Genomic DNA, 16,037 nt, shown 5'->3' with positions numbered 1-16,037 from the left:
AAAGCCACCGTCCAGTCATCCATTAATATGTTCTTTCGTAAGGTTGAGTGGCCGATCCCTTCTAAATCTCCACAGCCCTCAACTTCTGCAGTGGTGTACTTAGCTGAAGACGTCGATTCTGACAAAGATGCTCAAGAGGTAAAACTTACTGACATTATGCCTGTCTCCTCTCTTTTTTTGTAATTTTATAATTTTGAAATTTTTTTAAATTGCATGCTTTTGTAATTTTTCCTGAGCATGAGATAAATTGAATAATACAATAAATAATTCTATTTACATGTTCGTCAAAACGTTTCTTTTCTAATTCAATCAATTCAGTGATCACAGTTGTAAGTGCTGCACAAGCATGGGAGAAATTCCGACTTACATAGCATTCCGTGGAATGCAACTCTTATGTAAGTCGGGGGAGATCCTGTAATTAACAAATGTTTAAAATTCCTGACATAAAGGAGCACTGGAAGGTGATTGCTACCAGAGTGCAAAGATACTTGGACAGTCATTGATATATCCACTATTAGATTACATGATTTCGCAATATAATAATGATTCAAATGTTACACCAAACACTCAATCGTGGAAAACAAAAAAAAAAAAAATTAACCCAATTTAATTTATTTAAATAAGCCATCTCTCTCTCTCTCTCTCTCTCTCTCTCTCTGCCCCCCCCCCCTTCCCCTCTGTTTTGTAGTGCCATTATTAAATAACAGCTCACTATTTTGGTTTAATGCCATTCACAGAGAGGACTAAAGCTAAAACATTTATGAATAATATCTCATAAGTATAAGTCTGCTTACCCTCCCTTTTCATGCCCATTGCAAGACATTTTTGATAGCGACAGTACTGACAACGATTTCTCTGTCTCTTATCTATAATGCAGTTCCGATCTTCTCTACAGGCATATGTTAAGTCTTTCCTGACAGTCCTTTTAAAGAATCCCTTACAACCTTCACAACTATAAAAATAACAAAACATTTTTGCACATGGTAATCATTTAAAATAGTAAGCTTTTAAGTTAACTTAATTATGTGTAAACCCATTTTATGCTGTGTGTTAACTAAAATTTATTAATTTTGAAAAATATTTACATAACTTTGGGAATAAATGCCTTATGTGTTGATTTTTATTTTGAAATTTTTGTTGGAGACTCAAGAAAACAAAAGAATGGAATGAATTAAAAATAGGTGCTTGTAGTCAAGCTGTTCAGACACCTACATGACTATTATAATAAGAAGCATATTTTTTGTTTTTTGGGCCACAGATGGATGCTATATTCTGAAAGCACAACTGGGAATATAGACCATATATACAAACACTAGCTCAAAGGTTAATTAATTTTTTTTTAAATTTTTATTTATAATAATGAAGAGTTCAAGCAGAAATCATAACATTAACAGTTATTAAATTAGCATGGGTATATAATGCAAGAAAGCAAGCTTATACATAATCAGCAAAAAAAAAAAAAAAAACCCTCCCCATTTCACCCACCAAAAGTCTGTTCAGTTCTTCCTTGAATTTTACTTAAGCTATCAACTTTCACAACGACAGATGGAAATTTGTTCCAGCAATCAATTACCCACTTGCTAGAGGCAAATTTCCACACATCTATTCTACAACTGTCTTTCCTCAATTTGAGTTTATGTCCCCTCAGGTTCTTAATCTGAGCAAGAGGAAGAATTCCATCAGCATTGAGCCTGCTCAAACCATTCAAGGCCTTATAACACCTCAATCAGATCACTTTGCAGGTGATTCATATGGTGCAATTTGCAGAAGTTAAGCCTTTCTTTGTAAGAGCACTCCTTTGTTCCCCTCACCAATGTTGTTGCCCTTCTTTGTACTTGTTCTAGCAACTCTACATCCTTCGTAAAATGAGGCCTCCAGGCCTGTATGCAGTACTCAAGGTAAGGTGTGGCCTGGCCATTGCCTTATACAAATGGATTATTATTAGCTATATGGTGCAAGAAAGCCTGAGGCTTATGCTGCACCAGACAAAAAAAAATTCCCGAGTCGAGAGAGAGAGACAAAAGTAAAAGGGAATCACCGAGAGAGAAGAATGATGATATCCAGCTCAGGACCCTGGGTGTGCCAAGTCCATACTCACGAGATGTGAGCCCCTGGGGTTATAATCACCTCCTTATCCCTGCTCAGGCACGGACAAAGGTATTCCCATGCCCCGAGCAGAAAAATTTTTTGGCACCCCTTTACTAAAAAATATATACAGCAATACCTTGCATAGCACTGATAATTGGTACCGAAACTGTTCCGTGTTATATGAAACCGTGCTGATTGAGGTATAATTATAATGGGTTTTATATGAATGTGTACCAGAGAAACACAGTCTATAAACAAATTATAATAAATCTATAAACAATTTTCAGTTGATAGCCAATTAAAAGGATTTGAAATTAAAAATATTGCAAAAATTTTATTAATGAAAGGTAACATCATTAGAGATGAGAAAAAAGCTGTAATGTTTATTTAGGTATTTCAATAATAAAGTCTCGTGAAGTCGTCTCTTCTTTTTCTCAGCGTACAAATTTTTGACTGCACCTTAAGGTGTCAGTCAAAAACTTGTACACCGAGAAAAAGAAGCATTTTTATAGAATCGAAACCCATCTTGTAAAATTTGGTGCATCTTGATGCTACATTCAACATCCGGATCTCCATTCATAATCGCCTTGCAAGCCATGTTGCCCCCCCCCCACAAAAAAACTCTCCAATTCTTCTGTTGAAAATTTTTTTGGTGCCACTTCAGTGTTATCCACTTCAGCATTGTTATCCTCTTATTCATATGCAGTTTGCTCTTCAATTTTAAGGAGAGTTGCATCATCTAAGTCATTTGCATGTGAGTCAATGCAGTCATGTACATTGGCAGTGTCAAAAAGTTTAAAATCCCAAGTCTCCTTCGATCTTCACAATGTCTTCGGCAATTGTCTGAATTCGTAATTCAAAAACAGTGAAATAATTTGCCAAATGAGGCAAAACATGCTGTCAAACAGAATGCATGTTGTTTGGCAGTGGTTTCTAGCCAAGATGAAAATATATTTTCGATCGTACTTAAAGGATTAAAAAACAAATTGTGAAATGAAAAGCTATCAATGTTGTCTTGTCAGGATGGAATTAAGCATGATGGCTTATGCACGATTCGCCTTTGTGTTTACAACAATGTTCAGCTGCACTTTGCTAGTGACTGCCTGATGGAAACTATTGGCACACGTGCATGTGAGACAATAGAGTTGGCACTGCAGCATATATGTACGTGTTCCTAGGTTACAACAATGCAGCATATATGTAGAGTACATGCCTAGGCTATTGAATGAGTTTTAATATGTACAGTAAATTTTTGACTTAAACTTAATTGAAAACCGTGTTATAGTGAAACTTGTGCTGTTTGAAGCTGTGCTAAGCGAGATATTGCTGTGTATATATATATATATATATTTATTTTTTTTATGATTTGTAAAATTGGTGCCCTTAAAAAAAATGGCACCCCAGGCAAGGGTCCTGCTCAGAAAACTTCATATCTGACCGCACAATTATCCTCAGTTCTTTTTCATTCTCACCACCTGAGTGCAGTATAACACAGTTGGTACATTTCTCTGGGAGTTACTGGTACCCATATGCAGTACAGTCAGTCCTCGTATAACACGTGTTTACACTACATGAATTCGATCATACACGATTCATAAATAGGGGAACGATATCTTATATAACACGAACCGAATTCGCTTATGCACGATTCGCCTTTGTGTTTTCAAGAAATGGCAGTCGAATGCGGAATCACCCCAATTGAACGCAGCACTATAGGAATGAGAAGATTCTGAAAATGTATTTATTTTTTTATATCAGTGAAGGGGAAACACATTTCACCATAATAACGTAAAAATCCACACAATTCCAGCTATCGGTATTATTGTAAATGCAATTAGATCGAGTTTACTACCAGTTTATAACACATTCCACTAGCAGAAACGCAACTGGAAATTGTTTTTATTGTTTTATGGTAGTAACCCCCAGAAATATGCTTTAGTAAAATGTGAGTTAGTGAGGTGTTTACAGTGAGTCTCTGCCTTTACGGTGTTGTTTATTCAGTTGCTACACGTGCGCAGCTTTGTTTATGTGTATCAAGCATGCCTCCTTATTTTGTAATTGTGCTTTATTCCCTAAAAATGAGTAAAATATTTAAAAGGTGTGAAAAGGAAGCATCCTGGTGAAGACACTGCAGATTCAGATAGAAAAAGGAAAGCAATATAGATAAACAGAGGCGGACTGGATCAAAAATTCTTACCCGGGGAAATTTGTAGCGGCCTCATATTAGCGTTTATGGCCAAAATCACACCGGTCTCCGGCCCACGCGGGTTTCCCCGTAAGGCTTATGGCCAGTCCACCTCTGTCGATATGTGGACATGTGTTTTTGTAATGGGCGGCTCCTAGAACGTTAGTTCAACTCCGCCTCGTATCTCTGTGAAGAACAGTATCACTACAAATGGGCCAGATATGTGTGTGACGGAGGTTTGTGTGTATTCTGTGTGTGTTCTGTTGTTCTGTTCTGGCCGCTTGGCTACCCAGAAGCATCAGTCACCTGGACAGATGATTCTGGGTACTCGTCCACACCACGGGAAGGTGGGCCAGATTCCTCTAGGGGCCACTCCAGAGGAGAGAAAAGAAAAAAAAAAAAACATATATATTTATTTAGATTTCCCGTGGTGCAAAAGAAAGGAGGAAAAAAAAAAATGATATCACTGTAAAACGCAAAGCAAAAAAAAAAAAAAAAAAAAGTGACAGCAACCCTGAAGAACGCAAAAAAAAAAAAAAAAAAAAAAACAACCATGTGACTGATTGTAGAACACGAAGAGAAAAATTAAAAAAATAAATAAATAAAATAAATAAAAATAAATAAATAAATAAAAAAATAAAAATAAAAATAAATAAAATAAATAAATAAATAATAATAATAATAATTAAGAAATAAAATAAATTGAATAAATAAAAAAATAATAATTAAATAAATTAAATAAATAATAAATAAAAAAAGGGGGGGGGGGGAAGAGAGAGAGAGATGTTTTCCTTCCTGAACCTCTGTCGATAGAGAAAAAATATGAAATTGTGAAACGCTTTCAGTGAAATGAAAGACCATGTGATATTGATGTGCCACAGGCCTAAATGAAGCAACGCTGAGAATTACAAAGAATGCAGAGAAAATAAAAACAACTTTCACAGCAGAAACAACTCAAAGTGTAATTAAAATCCATTAGATTAAGACACAAAGAATTGGAAGAGATGGAACGGCTGTCATCTGTTTGGATAGAAAATCAAACCAAAAAACAAGTTTGCTTACGATAGACGCAAAAGCAGTAGCAATATTTTATTACGTAATAGTCGTAATAAAATACTTACATATTTTATTATGATTATTTATTGTGTTTGGTAATGTTTTGGTTAGAAATGTGTGTTCAATCTTGAGTGGCCTAACCCTATTTTTCCCCTAGGACCTATTGTTTATATTGCACAAGGGTTTCTAGGAACACAACTATTGTGCTATACGAGGACTGACTGTACTTTGCATTTGTCAATGTTAAACTTCAGCTGACACTTCTCAGCACATCTGCCCAACTTTTCTAGATCCTGTTGCAGTAGCATACTGTCATTACTGTCATTAACAACCCTGCCAACTTTGTATCATCTGCAAAATTTGACATTAAGCCAGATATACCGTCATCAATATCATTGAAAAAAAAAATTATAATAAATAGTAGGCCCAGCACCAATCCTTTAGGACTCCACTAAAACATTCCTCCATGAAAAGCAGTGTCCATTGAATACCACTCTGTCTTCTCCCACTCAACCATCCTTTTATCCATTGTAGCAACTTGCCCTTAATGCCATACTGCTCCAATTAGTACAGTAGTCTTCCATGTACAACAGTATCAAAAGCTTTCCTGAAATCCAAGTATACATCAAAATTATTTTTTTCATCCAGTTCTTTTGTGACCACATCATAGTATCCAATCAAATTTGTCAGACAAGACTTCCCCATAACAAATCCATGCTGTTTCCGAATTATTACTGCAGTCTTGTCTAAACAATCCTGCAATGCTTCTTTAACCAGTGACTCCATTATTTTCTCCGGAACTGAAGTTAAACTAACAGGTCTGTAATTACTCGTGTCATCCTTTGATTCCCCTTTGTGAATTGGAGATACATTTGCACATCTACAGTCTGAGGGGACCTCCCCTGAGTCCAGAAGTGCTCTTATAATTATGGCTAAGGATTTGCTTACTTCCTTTGCCGCCTCCTTCAATATATATGGATAGATCCCATCCACCCCAGGTGCCTTTCTTATGTTTAACTTCAATTTCTCCTCCATTTTGCTATCAGTTATTACCCTGTTAGTTTAATAAACTTCTGTCTTCTATTTCTCTACAGAATTCCTCATGTGTGAATGTAGATGCAAAATAGTCATTCAGTTTGTCAGCTGTCTGAGCAGGATCATCAACAGTTGAGCCATCAATATCAAGTGGACCAATCTGATTCATTCCTTTCCTTCTAGAGTTTTATTATAAATATTGTAAATATTTTTCTAAATTAATATATCCTAGTTAACACCAACACAGTATACATTTATGCTTAATTACCAAAGGGTACTTATGAACAATTAATACATGAGGCATGATTCAGCCAGGCTGAAGAATTTTTTTATGTTACTAAGTAAAACTTATCTAGCATATGATGTTTATGTGTACTGATACCTACTTCACTATAAACTGGACACAGGTTTGATTTAATTTATAATGTTTCATAAATGAAATCTTTAATTTTGGAAGCATTACATTAATTTATTAAAAGGTGACTAACTATCAGATCAGCAATGGCTGGATGACAAATGATTATCAGTACAAATTAAATACATAATTTTAAATTCTTTTTATTTCAATAGTATACTTGCTAAATAACTGCAGTAAATGCTTTAATGAAACTAAAGAAAGTTTAAATGTACTATGGCTCACCTGTAAACACCATAATGTTTCCCTGAGGCCCTATCTCCACAAATAGAACAAAGGTGCTTTGACCCACTTAGTGGATGACTTGGAGGATAACGAGGTGACTGTGGCTAAAAGGTTACACACAATACCACAGATGTAAAAAATGTCACATTAGAATGTTATTATTCTAATTAATGGTTACTAATCTAAGACAAATAGTCAATGCAATTTGACTAGCATTTCACTGTAAGATAATTAATATGAATAAAATTACAAAGAATAAGGGTAAGTTTTCAATCCTTCATGAATAACAATATTTGTAATTCATTTTATCTAAGTGCCAATAACAAGAACCAAAATATGTAACCACAAATGATTTGTTACTATGTGAAACATTTTGTTATAATAGAATACCTGCCTGAAGATCATAAAAGATAAATGCACACAACATAATAAATCCTTTTACTTATTTAATGAATTAATAACTTACACATTAGTAGTTCCTAACATATGGCTCACAAACTATTTTGGGTGTTTACAAAATGTTTAATGGGGTTTGTAGAAAAAAAAAAAAAATTGGTATATTAATGAATATTTTATGTGCATATATTAGTCCATGAATAGTGATGTAAATTTTTTTAATATTAGCAGGCACACATGGATGTATATTTTACTCTTAATATCATATATGTAGCTACATAAATCAATATTTCTCATTGAAATGTTTTAATAAAGTTTTTTTTTTCCTGCTTATTCTGGAGTTCTTCATAACTGCACTACAATATTTAGTTACTAATCTTGCTCAGAAAGAACAACAGACATTCCTATGAGCTATAAACAAAATTGCTTAACTACTGTAAACCTTTCATGCCAGAAATAAATTAAAACAAAAAAATAATAACACAAAATACTCATCACTGGGTATTTCTCTAATCCAATATTTGACTACTGAGTGCATGGAATATAAGTCATTTTATTTATTTCTATTTTTTACAGGTTTGAGATTCATGGCTTTTGCCCAGTTATGTGTTGTTACAATGTGAATAGTTTATTTCTTGATATGTTTATTATCATCATTCTCTGTAGTATCCTCACACAAATTATGATTAGGAAGAAAATTTCTTTTGTGAGTCAGCCATGAACTAACTTTTGGCCAAATGAAAAAAAAAAAAAAAAAAAGGAATATTCTATGCTGGAAATGCGGTTTTCTACTATTTCTAACAACCTATTTATGCAAGAAAGTATTTTCATTATATACTAATATTAAAACTAAATATCAAACGAGCTTAATGCCAAACCAGAACTGAGCTTTGACCTATATGAATATCCTATATGTATCTATATCTTTAAATTTTGAACTGGTAGGCAAACCAAATCAAATTCGTCCTGCTCATTAAACATTGGTTATGTGATGCAAAAAAACAGGGGGAAAAAAAAAGGTTAACTAGTAATGTGGAAAATAAAATACCATGAAAAGACTTCTGATTTTCAAGGATATGAACTTAGTTGTTTTATCATACAGAGCTTTCATTTGCAATTATCAGAAAGCAATAAATACAAAAATTAAATGTTAATTAATATTAAGTTGCTACACTATGTAATCATCTTTTAAATAAAATTTGAATAGAACCTTAAACTGTAAAAACCCATGAATAAGAAAACCTTCAAACTGGATATCCAGATATTCAAAAATTAAATACATGAATGCTATAATAAAGATGCACACATATTTCAATCACACTTCCATCATACAGTATGACTGATGTCTTTGAAGTTATGATGCGTATCTTGGCGAGATCCACTCTTCCTTACATTTTGAGGGTACTACTCTAAAACGATATTCACAAGATGGCCACTAGAACGAACTTACTGGTATCTCTCTACAAGTCATTTGAATCAACTAGTGTATAATGTCACTGCCTCTACTCTACTAGGTAATGAGTGGAAGGAGTCTGAGTAGTATGAATGCAGGGAGAAACATTCAGGCCACATTATGTCAAGAAGCTGAGTATAATCTTGTTGTGAAGAAAAATTTTCATTATTTCATACATGCCTTCCCCCAACTTTTCTTTACTACTGAATACATCATTGAATAGTCAAACTAACAAAACAAATTTACCTGTGAAAAGATCTAACCATTCCAAACACTTCCACGTCCATTTCACAAATATACATGATCTCAGTTCCAATCTCAATGATGTCCAATTTCACTTAGTCTGCCAAAGCCCACGTACTTTTTCTGACAGAATTCCAGTTATAATTGGTTAATTCAACCACTGCTCACCTCAGTTGTTCTAATTATTCACTGTACGAATTGTTTCACTTATAGTAGTTGTGCTTACGTCCATTTTGATATTCCCTGTCAGAGACTTAGTCATTTGGAATCTCTTCTTTTTGATCTTCTCTGGCTTAAAATCTCTCTATCCTATCTGTCAAATTCATCTGTTGCTTTTATTATTCCCAACTTCACTAATCACTTGGAACTCTTTGAATTCCTTTTTTTGAAACTTGACTTTCTCCAGTTCAATTTTCCTAATGGTAAGATAATTTTCCTTGGTGCTTTTAATGTTCACAACTCCAGTTGGCTTCCATTTTATAGTCACACAGACCCAGCTGATTAAGATACTGAGGCTTTTGCAATTACTACTGAGGCTTTTTGTAATCCTAACCACATATACAACACTCAATCTTTTTTCTCAGAAAGAATCCTTCCAAGTACACTGCGAGGTGAGTGATCCTCTAGGCACCTCAGATCACAACTTGGGGATGGTTGTGGTCATTCTCAGCCTTGTATTGTTTGGCAGTACAAGAATGCAAAATGGGATGACCTGAGAGATTTCTATTTTTCTTTTCCTCGGTTGGATTACTGTTTTAAATATCTTGATGTCAATCTTTGCTCAGATCGTGTCAGTGAAATTATGGTTCTTTTGCCACTTCAGTCAGAGATAAAGCTGACTTGCTGGCAATCTACTTTCCTTCTGACGCATGTATTGATGATCTTGATAAATCATCTCCTACCACTCCCAGTACACTCCATTCAGTGTACTCCTATGGTCTCCAGTCAAAAAGATGTCAGAAGGATTTTTGGATAATCTTTATTCCAAGAAAGCTCCAGGTCTTGATGGTATTTCTCCTCTCCACTTGTTCTCAATAACTGTACTCCTGAGCTTACTCCTATTCTGCGTTACCTGTTTTACACTTTCTTAGTCCACTGATGTTTTTCCTTCTGCTTGGAAATTTCCTCATATACAGCCAGTTCCTAAAAATGGTGTCAAATCCCACCATCCAATTACTGTCCCATTGTACTTCTACTCTTTCTAAGGTAATGGAGGAATCTATTAACTGCCAATGCATAAACAATCTAGTAACCTTCCATCTGATCAATAATTACTAGCAAGGATTCCATCAGTGTCAATCCACTGGTGTGGTGATATACCGGCTTATGTTACCCATTTATGGGACAAATTCAATTGAAAAGTTTGGTGAAACTCAAGCAGTTGCTCTTGACATTTCAAAGGCTTTTGATTGTGTTTGGCATAAAGGTCTTCTAAATAAGTTTCCATCTTATGGATTACCAACTGTTTTTAACAACTGGATATCCACTTTTCTCTCTGACTGCTAACTGTGGAATTTTGCAAATAGCTCTCTGTCATCTAACCTCTTCACTAATGCTGGTGTTCCCCAAGGTTCACTTTTCTCTCACTCTTTTCCTCTTGTATATTAATGACCTTCTTTCATTGACTGAAAATTCTATCCACAGTTTTGCTGATGATAGCACATTACATTCCACCTCCCAGTTAGAGAAACCTTGTCCTGCACAGACAGCTTCAACTTCATGAATATCCGCTACCAATTCCTTAAATACCGACCACCAGCTAATTCTCCAATGGGGCTAAGATAACTTAGCCCATTAATTTCAATCTTTCTAAAACTCAATCCTGACTTATATATCGTAAAACTGATTGTTGGATTTATTTTTGATAACACTCAGATTTCTAGACAAGACCACATATCTCTATTATGGATTACCATGACTTATAATCTCTCTCGGCATAAGCAAATTACGAATACTGCTTCCTCTGCATCTAAAAAACTGGATTTTCTCTTTTGCTCTTGCCATTACTTTTCTTCTAAACAGCCAATCACTCTATATATTTATCTCAAATCTGCCCTGCCATGGATATTATTCTACCATCTGGGACAATGCTCCCCCCCCCATAACTTCTCTCTCAGGCATCTAGATTCCATTCAAAAGAGAGCAGTTAAGTTAATTAATAATCCATCTCTTAAAAAAGTCTCTCTACTCTGTCTCAGACATTCTGTTTCTGCTGCATATCTTTTCTTTAGATATTTCCATGGGCACTGTTGTTCAGAAATGGCTCTATAATTCCCCCTCTCTCATCCAAACCAGTCCAAAAATGTGCCACAACTAGTCAATATCCACTTTTGTCTTCTCAAGGTTCTAATACCTTTAGTTTTTGGAGTTTTCATTAAAAAAAAAAAAAAAAAAAATTACTTGTAATGATTAGTTCCCTCAAAGACTAATGGAGCTCTTTGACTGCCTTTTTTCAGGAAGTGTTATAGGTAACATTATTATTATGATTATTAGCTATACGGTGCAAGGAAGCCTGAGGATTGTGCTGCACCAGCCAAAAAAAAATTCTCAAGTTACCCTAAGAGAGAGAGCCAAAAGTAGAAAGGAATCACCAAGAAAGAGAAGAATGATGATATCCAGCTGAGGACCCTGGGTGTGCCAAGCCCATACTCACCAGATGTGAGCCCCTGGGGTTAAATCATCCATAATAATTTCTTCTACTTAATTTTTTTTTTTTTTTTAACTCCTTCCCCTGAATTCCATAACTATCACTATTTACACAATAAAGTTTAATCTTGTTTAATCTCATTTTTATACACTCTGCCTACCACTCTGCACTGCATAACCACTTTCTACCCTTTCCTTTGAACTCCTTCCTGAAAAATGACAATCAGAAGTCCCCTTATACTTTGAAATGGTCAATCATTACATATAAATAAGTCATCTTTATAGCTTTCTTGTGTGTCATTTTTAAATATTTGGACATCCATTTTCAAATGTTTTGTTATTCATGGGTTATTATCATTTAAGGTTCTATTTAAGATTTTATTAAAATCCAGACAACTGCATTTAAAAATAACTGTGTTATTTTACAAAAAAAAAAAAATTTCTGATTTTCAAAAATAAAAAAAATCTAAATCACTTAGAACAGTTATGATCAGTTTAGTCCGTCCAACCTTTGCTTCCGAGTAATACCAGAAAAAACATAATTTGCACATGTGCGCGCGGGCACGTGTTTAGAGAGAGAGATTACCATGCAGGGATGTAGAGTTATAAATGGTCTTCAAAAGCTTCCCAGAGCCCAATGAAACATACACTAAAAATTTTTTGTCAATTTGACTTCTATGAGTAAAGCTCAAATCAAATATTTTTCAGCTTGTGGGATATGTTATTTAGAAATTTTTACCATATTTTTGATTAATTAACATATTAAGTTGTGGTTGACAAATAGTTTAATAGGCACATTCTTTAGCTTTTTTTTTTAAATTTAGCTAGTAATTTTGTAAACTACAACTTTATTTTTACCACTATTGTATTGCTGTTTTGGTGTGAATATCATAACACATAAATAGTAGCTCAGTGGAATAGTATGGTATATTTCTGATAAATAAGTAGCTTGAAGGTTCTAATTGTTCAATCTTTTTAGGTTTCTTTTTTTTTTTTGTTTTTAGCTAAGAAATTTTACTTTTTATTAAAGACATAGGTAATTTAAAACTATGATTGTATAACGCAAAACTTGACAGCATAATATTTGATATTATCACTGCATTTAGGGATCTATTAGCTTAGTGTAGTATTGCCAATTAATTGATCCATTTTATTAATTTTCACTGTTCACCAATTAAATTGTATTTAAAAGGAAATCATGCCTCAGACTAGAGCAGCAATGGGCACAAAGTAGCCGTAATGCTGTGGCTTGGACAGTACCAAAGGGGACTATTTACTACAAATCACAGCCTGACAAAATGGGCAACATGTTTTTCTTTACAATGTTTGCCAATCTTTCTGGAACAGAACATAATACAGTCAAGGGGGATGTATTTGTGTATGTTCAGTGCAGAGTGTGTGAAGAAATTAGGCACCAGCTCAGAGTTCTGATGGGCATTTATGAGTTTGAAGAGTAGGATAGACGCCCTCGGAGGAAATAAATAGGTAGGCCAACAAGCTCTCATCAGCTGCCCAACTGAATACCAGAGCTCACACTTGTGCATCAGGCAACACAGCGGCAATCTCAAAGGCAGAATGTGCTGGTCCCACAAGAGCTAGATATTGTCAATGACTCAACTATCAGGGAAACAGAAAATATGTTGTTCAAGAATAGGTGGAATAGGGTCAGGATATGTCTGCCAGGGACAAAGGTACATGATGTTGTACAGCAGATATTTTTCAAGGGCACAAAAAAAGTGATATTGTTGTACATGTTAGCATTAGAAGAGGCATACGATGCAAGAAAGCAAGCTTATGCAGCATCAGCCAAAAAAAAAAACCCCTCCCATTTCATCCCTCCATTCGTTCCAAATGCCTGTCCAACTCAGCCTTAAATTTATTTAGGCTATTAGCTTCCACAACAAAAGATGGAAGCTTGTTCCATGAATCTGAGCGCCCATTCACACATGAGGAATTCTTTAGGGGAGTGGATGTCTGAAGTTTATCAAACTCCAATGGGTAGCTAAATGACTTTGTGATGACTGAAAGGAAAGTGGAATAAAAATTGTTCGAGCTGAACATAGAAATGGCATCTGTGGTGGATGGGATCTATCCAAATATATTAAGAGAGTGTAGGCATTACCTTATTAGTTCTTATTGCATTGACTTGCCAATTGTAATCCTGGTTGGTTTGTCAATCGTAAGGGTATTGTTTTATACTTTGCCTCGCCAATTGTAGGTATAAATTCTTTGGTTTTTATTATTAACCATATACCCTTGGCTACTAAGCTAAACCCTACTTTAATTTTATTTATGGAAACTATCAAGTTATCCTTGGGCCTCTGACTGCTTCTACAAGATTTCAGGTTTAATTGCATTTTTAGCTAGGAATTGAGTGAGGCAATTGACAAACACACTTAAAAAGTTTAACATTTAATTATAGAAATTGACTTAAAGGTTTACAAAATTGATCAACAAAACTCTTCATATTACAATCCTCACTGGGATAAACTAAAACAATAAGTTCATTCAGCATATCTTGTTACAAAATTGAAACAATAGTTCCTTTACAATATCCAATTTGTTTATCCAGTTATTCCTTAGGCTAGTTCAAAATATCACAGTTAGGATTTCAGAATGCCTTTCTTCTCTTTTATTGAATTATTCTCTTGACTAGAAATAATAATACGAACCAGTACTTACAATTATTTTCACTTCTCCAACCTTTTGGACCAGTTCCTTTATCTTCTAGCACTTTTTTTAACGGTTTCCACATCAGATTAAACTCTCCTCTATCAAACTCACTTTGAAGTGGCATATACTTATTAACTGCCCACTTATTTTAACTTTATTAATACTTGGAACTACTAGTTGCATAACCGTAACTAATTACTATTCCCGAACACTACTTTCCTCGATTACTAACTTATTTGCTGCTTCCAAAAGACTCATGCCTTTACACTGGCAAATTCTCTCGTCCGTAATCCGACAATATTCTCGCTGTTTCCAGACTATTACTCTCATGGAACTCCTTCCCGTACGGAACAACTCCTACCTCTATATATCTCTCTCTCTACAACTCACTTAAAGCTACTGAACCAGTCCTTATATATCCCATTTTTACTCATGATTCCCTGAATTTTGTCCTGACCTCCCCTAGGTAAGTCAAACATTCCCTGCAAATTTTTTTTTTTTTTTTTCATTTCCAAAATAAGCTTAAGCTTACAAGAGGCAGCAGAGGAGGTGAGCAAACCATTAGCTATAATTATGATCATCCTTGGATTCAAGGAAGATCCCTATGGACTGGAGATGTGCAAATATGTCCCCAATTCATAAAAGGGGAACAAAAGGTGACCTGAGTAATTACAGACATGTCAACTTACCGTCTGTTGCAGGGAAATAAAGGTTTGTTTGTTTGTTTATTATTTGGTTTTAAGGAGCATTAGCAACTAAGGCCATACTGCTCCGGGATATGCAGTGGTCATTCCCTGACCTTTCCGCATTCTCCATATTTGGTGGTGACGGGTTCGAACTCCGGTCTAATCAAGAAGCGTGTGCTAGGCACTGCTGCTCCTTCCCATCTGGCTACGGAGGCGCCAAGGGAAATAAAGGAGTGACTAGTTAAAGTAATGCAATTGTACTGCTGTCACAGCATGGATTTGTTAAAGGGTGGTCTTGTCTAACCAATCTGACAGATTGGTCAGACAATTACTATGCTGCAGTGGCCACGAAACTGGATACAAAAAATAATTTTGATATCACATACTTGGATTTCAGGAAGGCTTTTGATACTATTCCACATAAAAGACTGCTGTATAAACTGGAGCAATGTGGCATTAAGGGAATGTTACTGCTATGGATAAAGGGGGTTGTTAAGTGGAAGAAGACAGAATGGTTATCAACGGGCACTGCTCTTTAGCGTTAGCATTAGTTGAGGCATAGGATGCAAGAAAGCAAGCTTATACAGCATCAGCCAAAAATAAAAAAATAAAAAAAACCCTTCCCACTTCACTCATCCAGTCAATCCAAACGTTTGTCTAGTTCAGCCTTACATTTATTTAAGCTATCAACTTCCACAACAGATGGAGGTCTGTTCCAGCAATCAACACCTGCTGGCTAAAGGCAAACTTCGGCACATCTATTCTACAACAGTCATTCTTCAATTTGAATCTATGCCCCCCCCCTCAGGTTCTTAGTCTGAGCAAGCAGAAGTATCCCGTCAGCATTGAGCCTGCTCAAACCATTCAAGGCTTTATATACCTCAACCAGATCACCTTGCAGGTGCAGTCTCCAGATGCTGCAACTTGCAGAACTTA

General features: G+C 35.2%; 1 protein-coding gene across 2 annotated transcripts in view; it reads right to left on the bottom strand.

The window, feature by feature from the left end:
* LOC150087344 (retinoic acid receptor RXR-alpha-B-like) overlaps window positions 1-16,037 on the bottom strand; it is a 186,937-nt gene that overhangs the window by 121,256 nt on the left and 49,644 nt on the right. For both annotated transcript variants that reach the window (XM_090371144.1, XM_090371143.1), the window contains exons 3-4: window positions 7,005-7,108; window positions 795-952 (exon numbers count right to left, since the gene is read on the bottom strand). In XM_090371144.1, coding sequence (XP_090227270.1) covers window positions 795-952; window positions 7,005-7,108 — 262 coding nt within the window. The remainder of the gene's footprint in view (window positions 1-794; window positions 953-7,004; window positions 7,109-16,037) is intronic.

Source organism: Mastigoproctus giganteus, chromosome 4, assembly GCF_048544385.1.
Source record: "Mastigoproctus giganteus isolate SK-2022 chromosome 4, ASM4854438v1, whole genome shotgun sequence".
NCBI lineage: Eukaryota > Metazoa > Arthropoda > Arachnida > Uropygi > Thelyphonidae > Mastigoproctus > Mastigoproctus giganteus.
The sequence above is the reverse complement of the archived record's forward strand: the minus strand, read 5'-3'. Positions and strand labels throughout refer to the sequence as shown.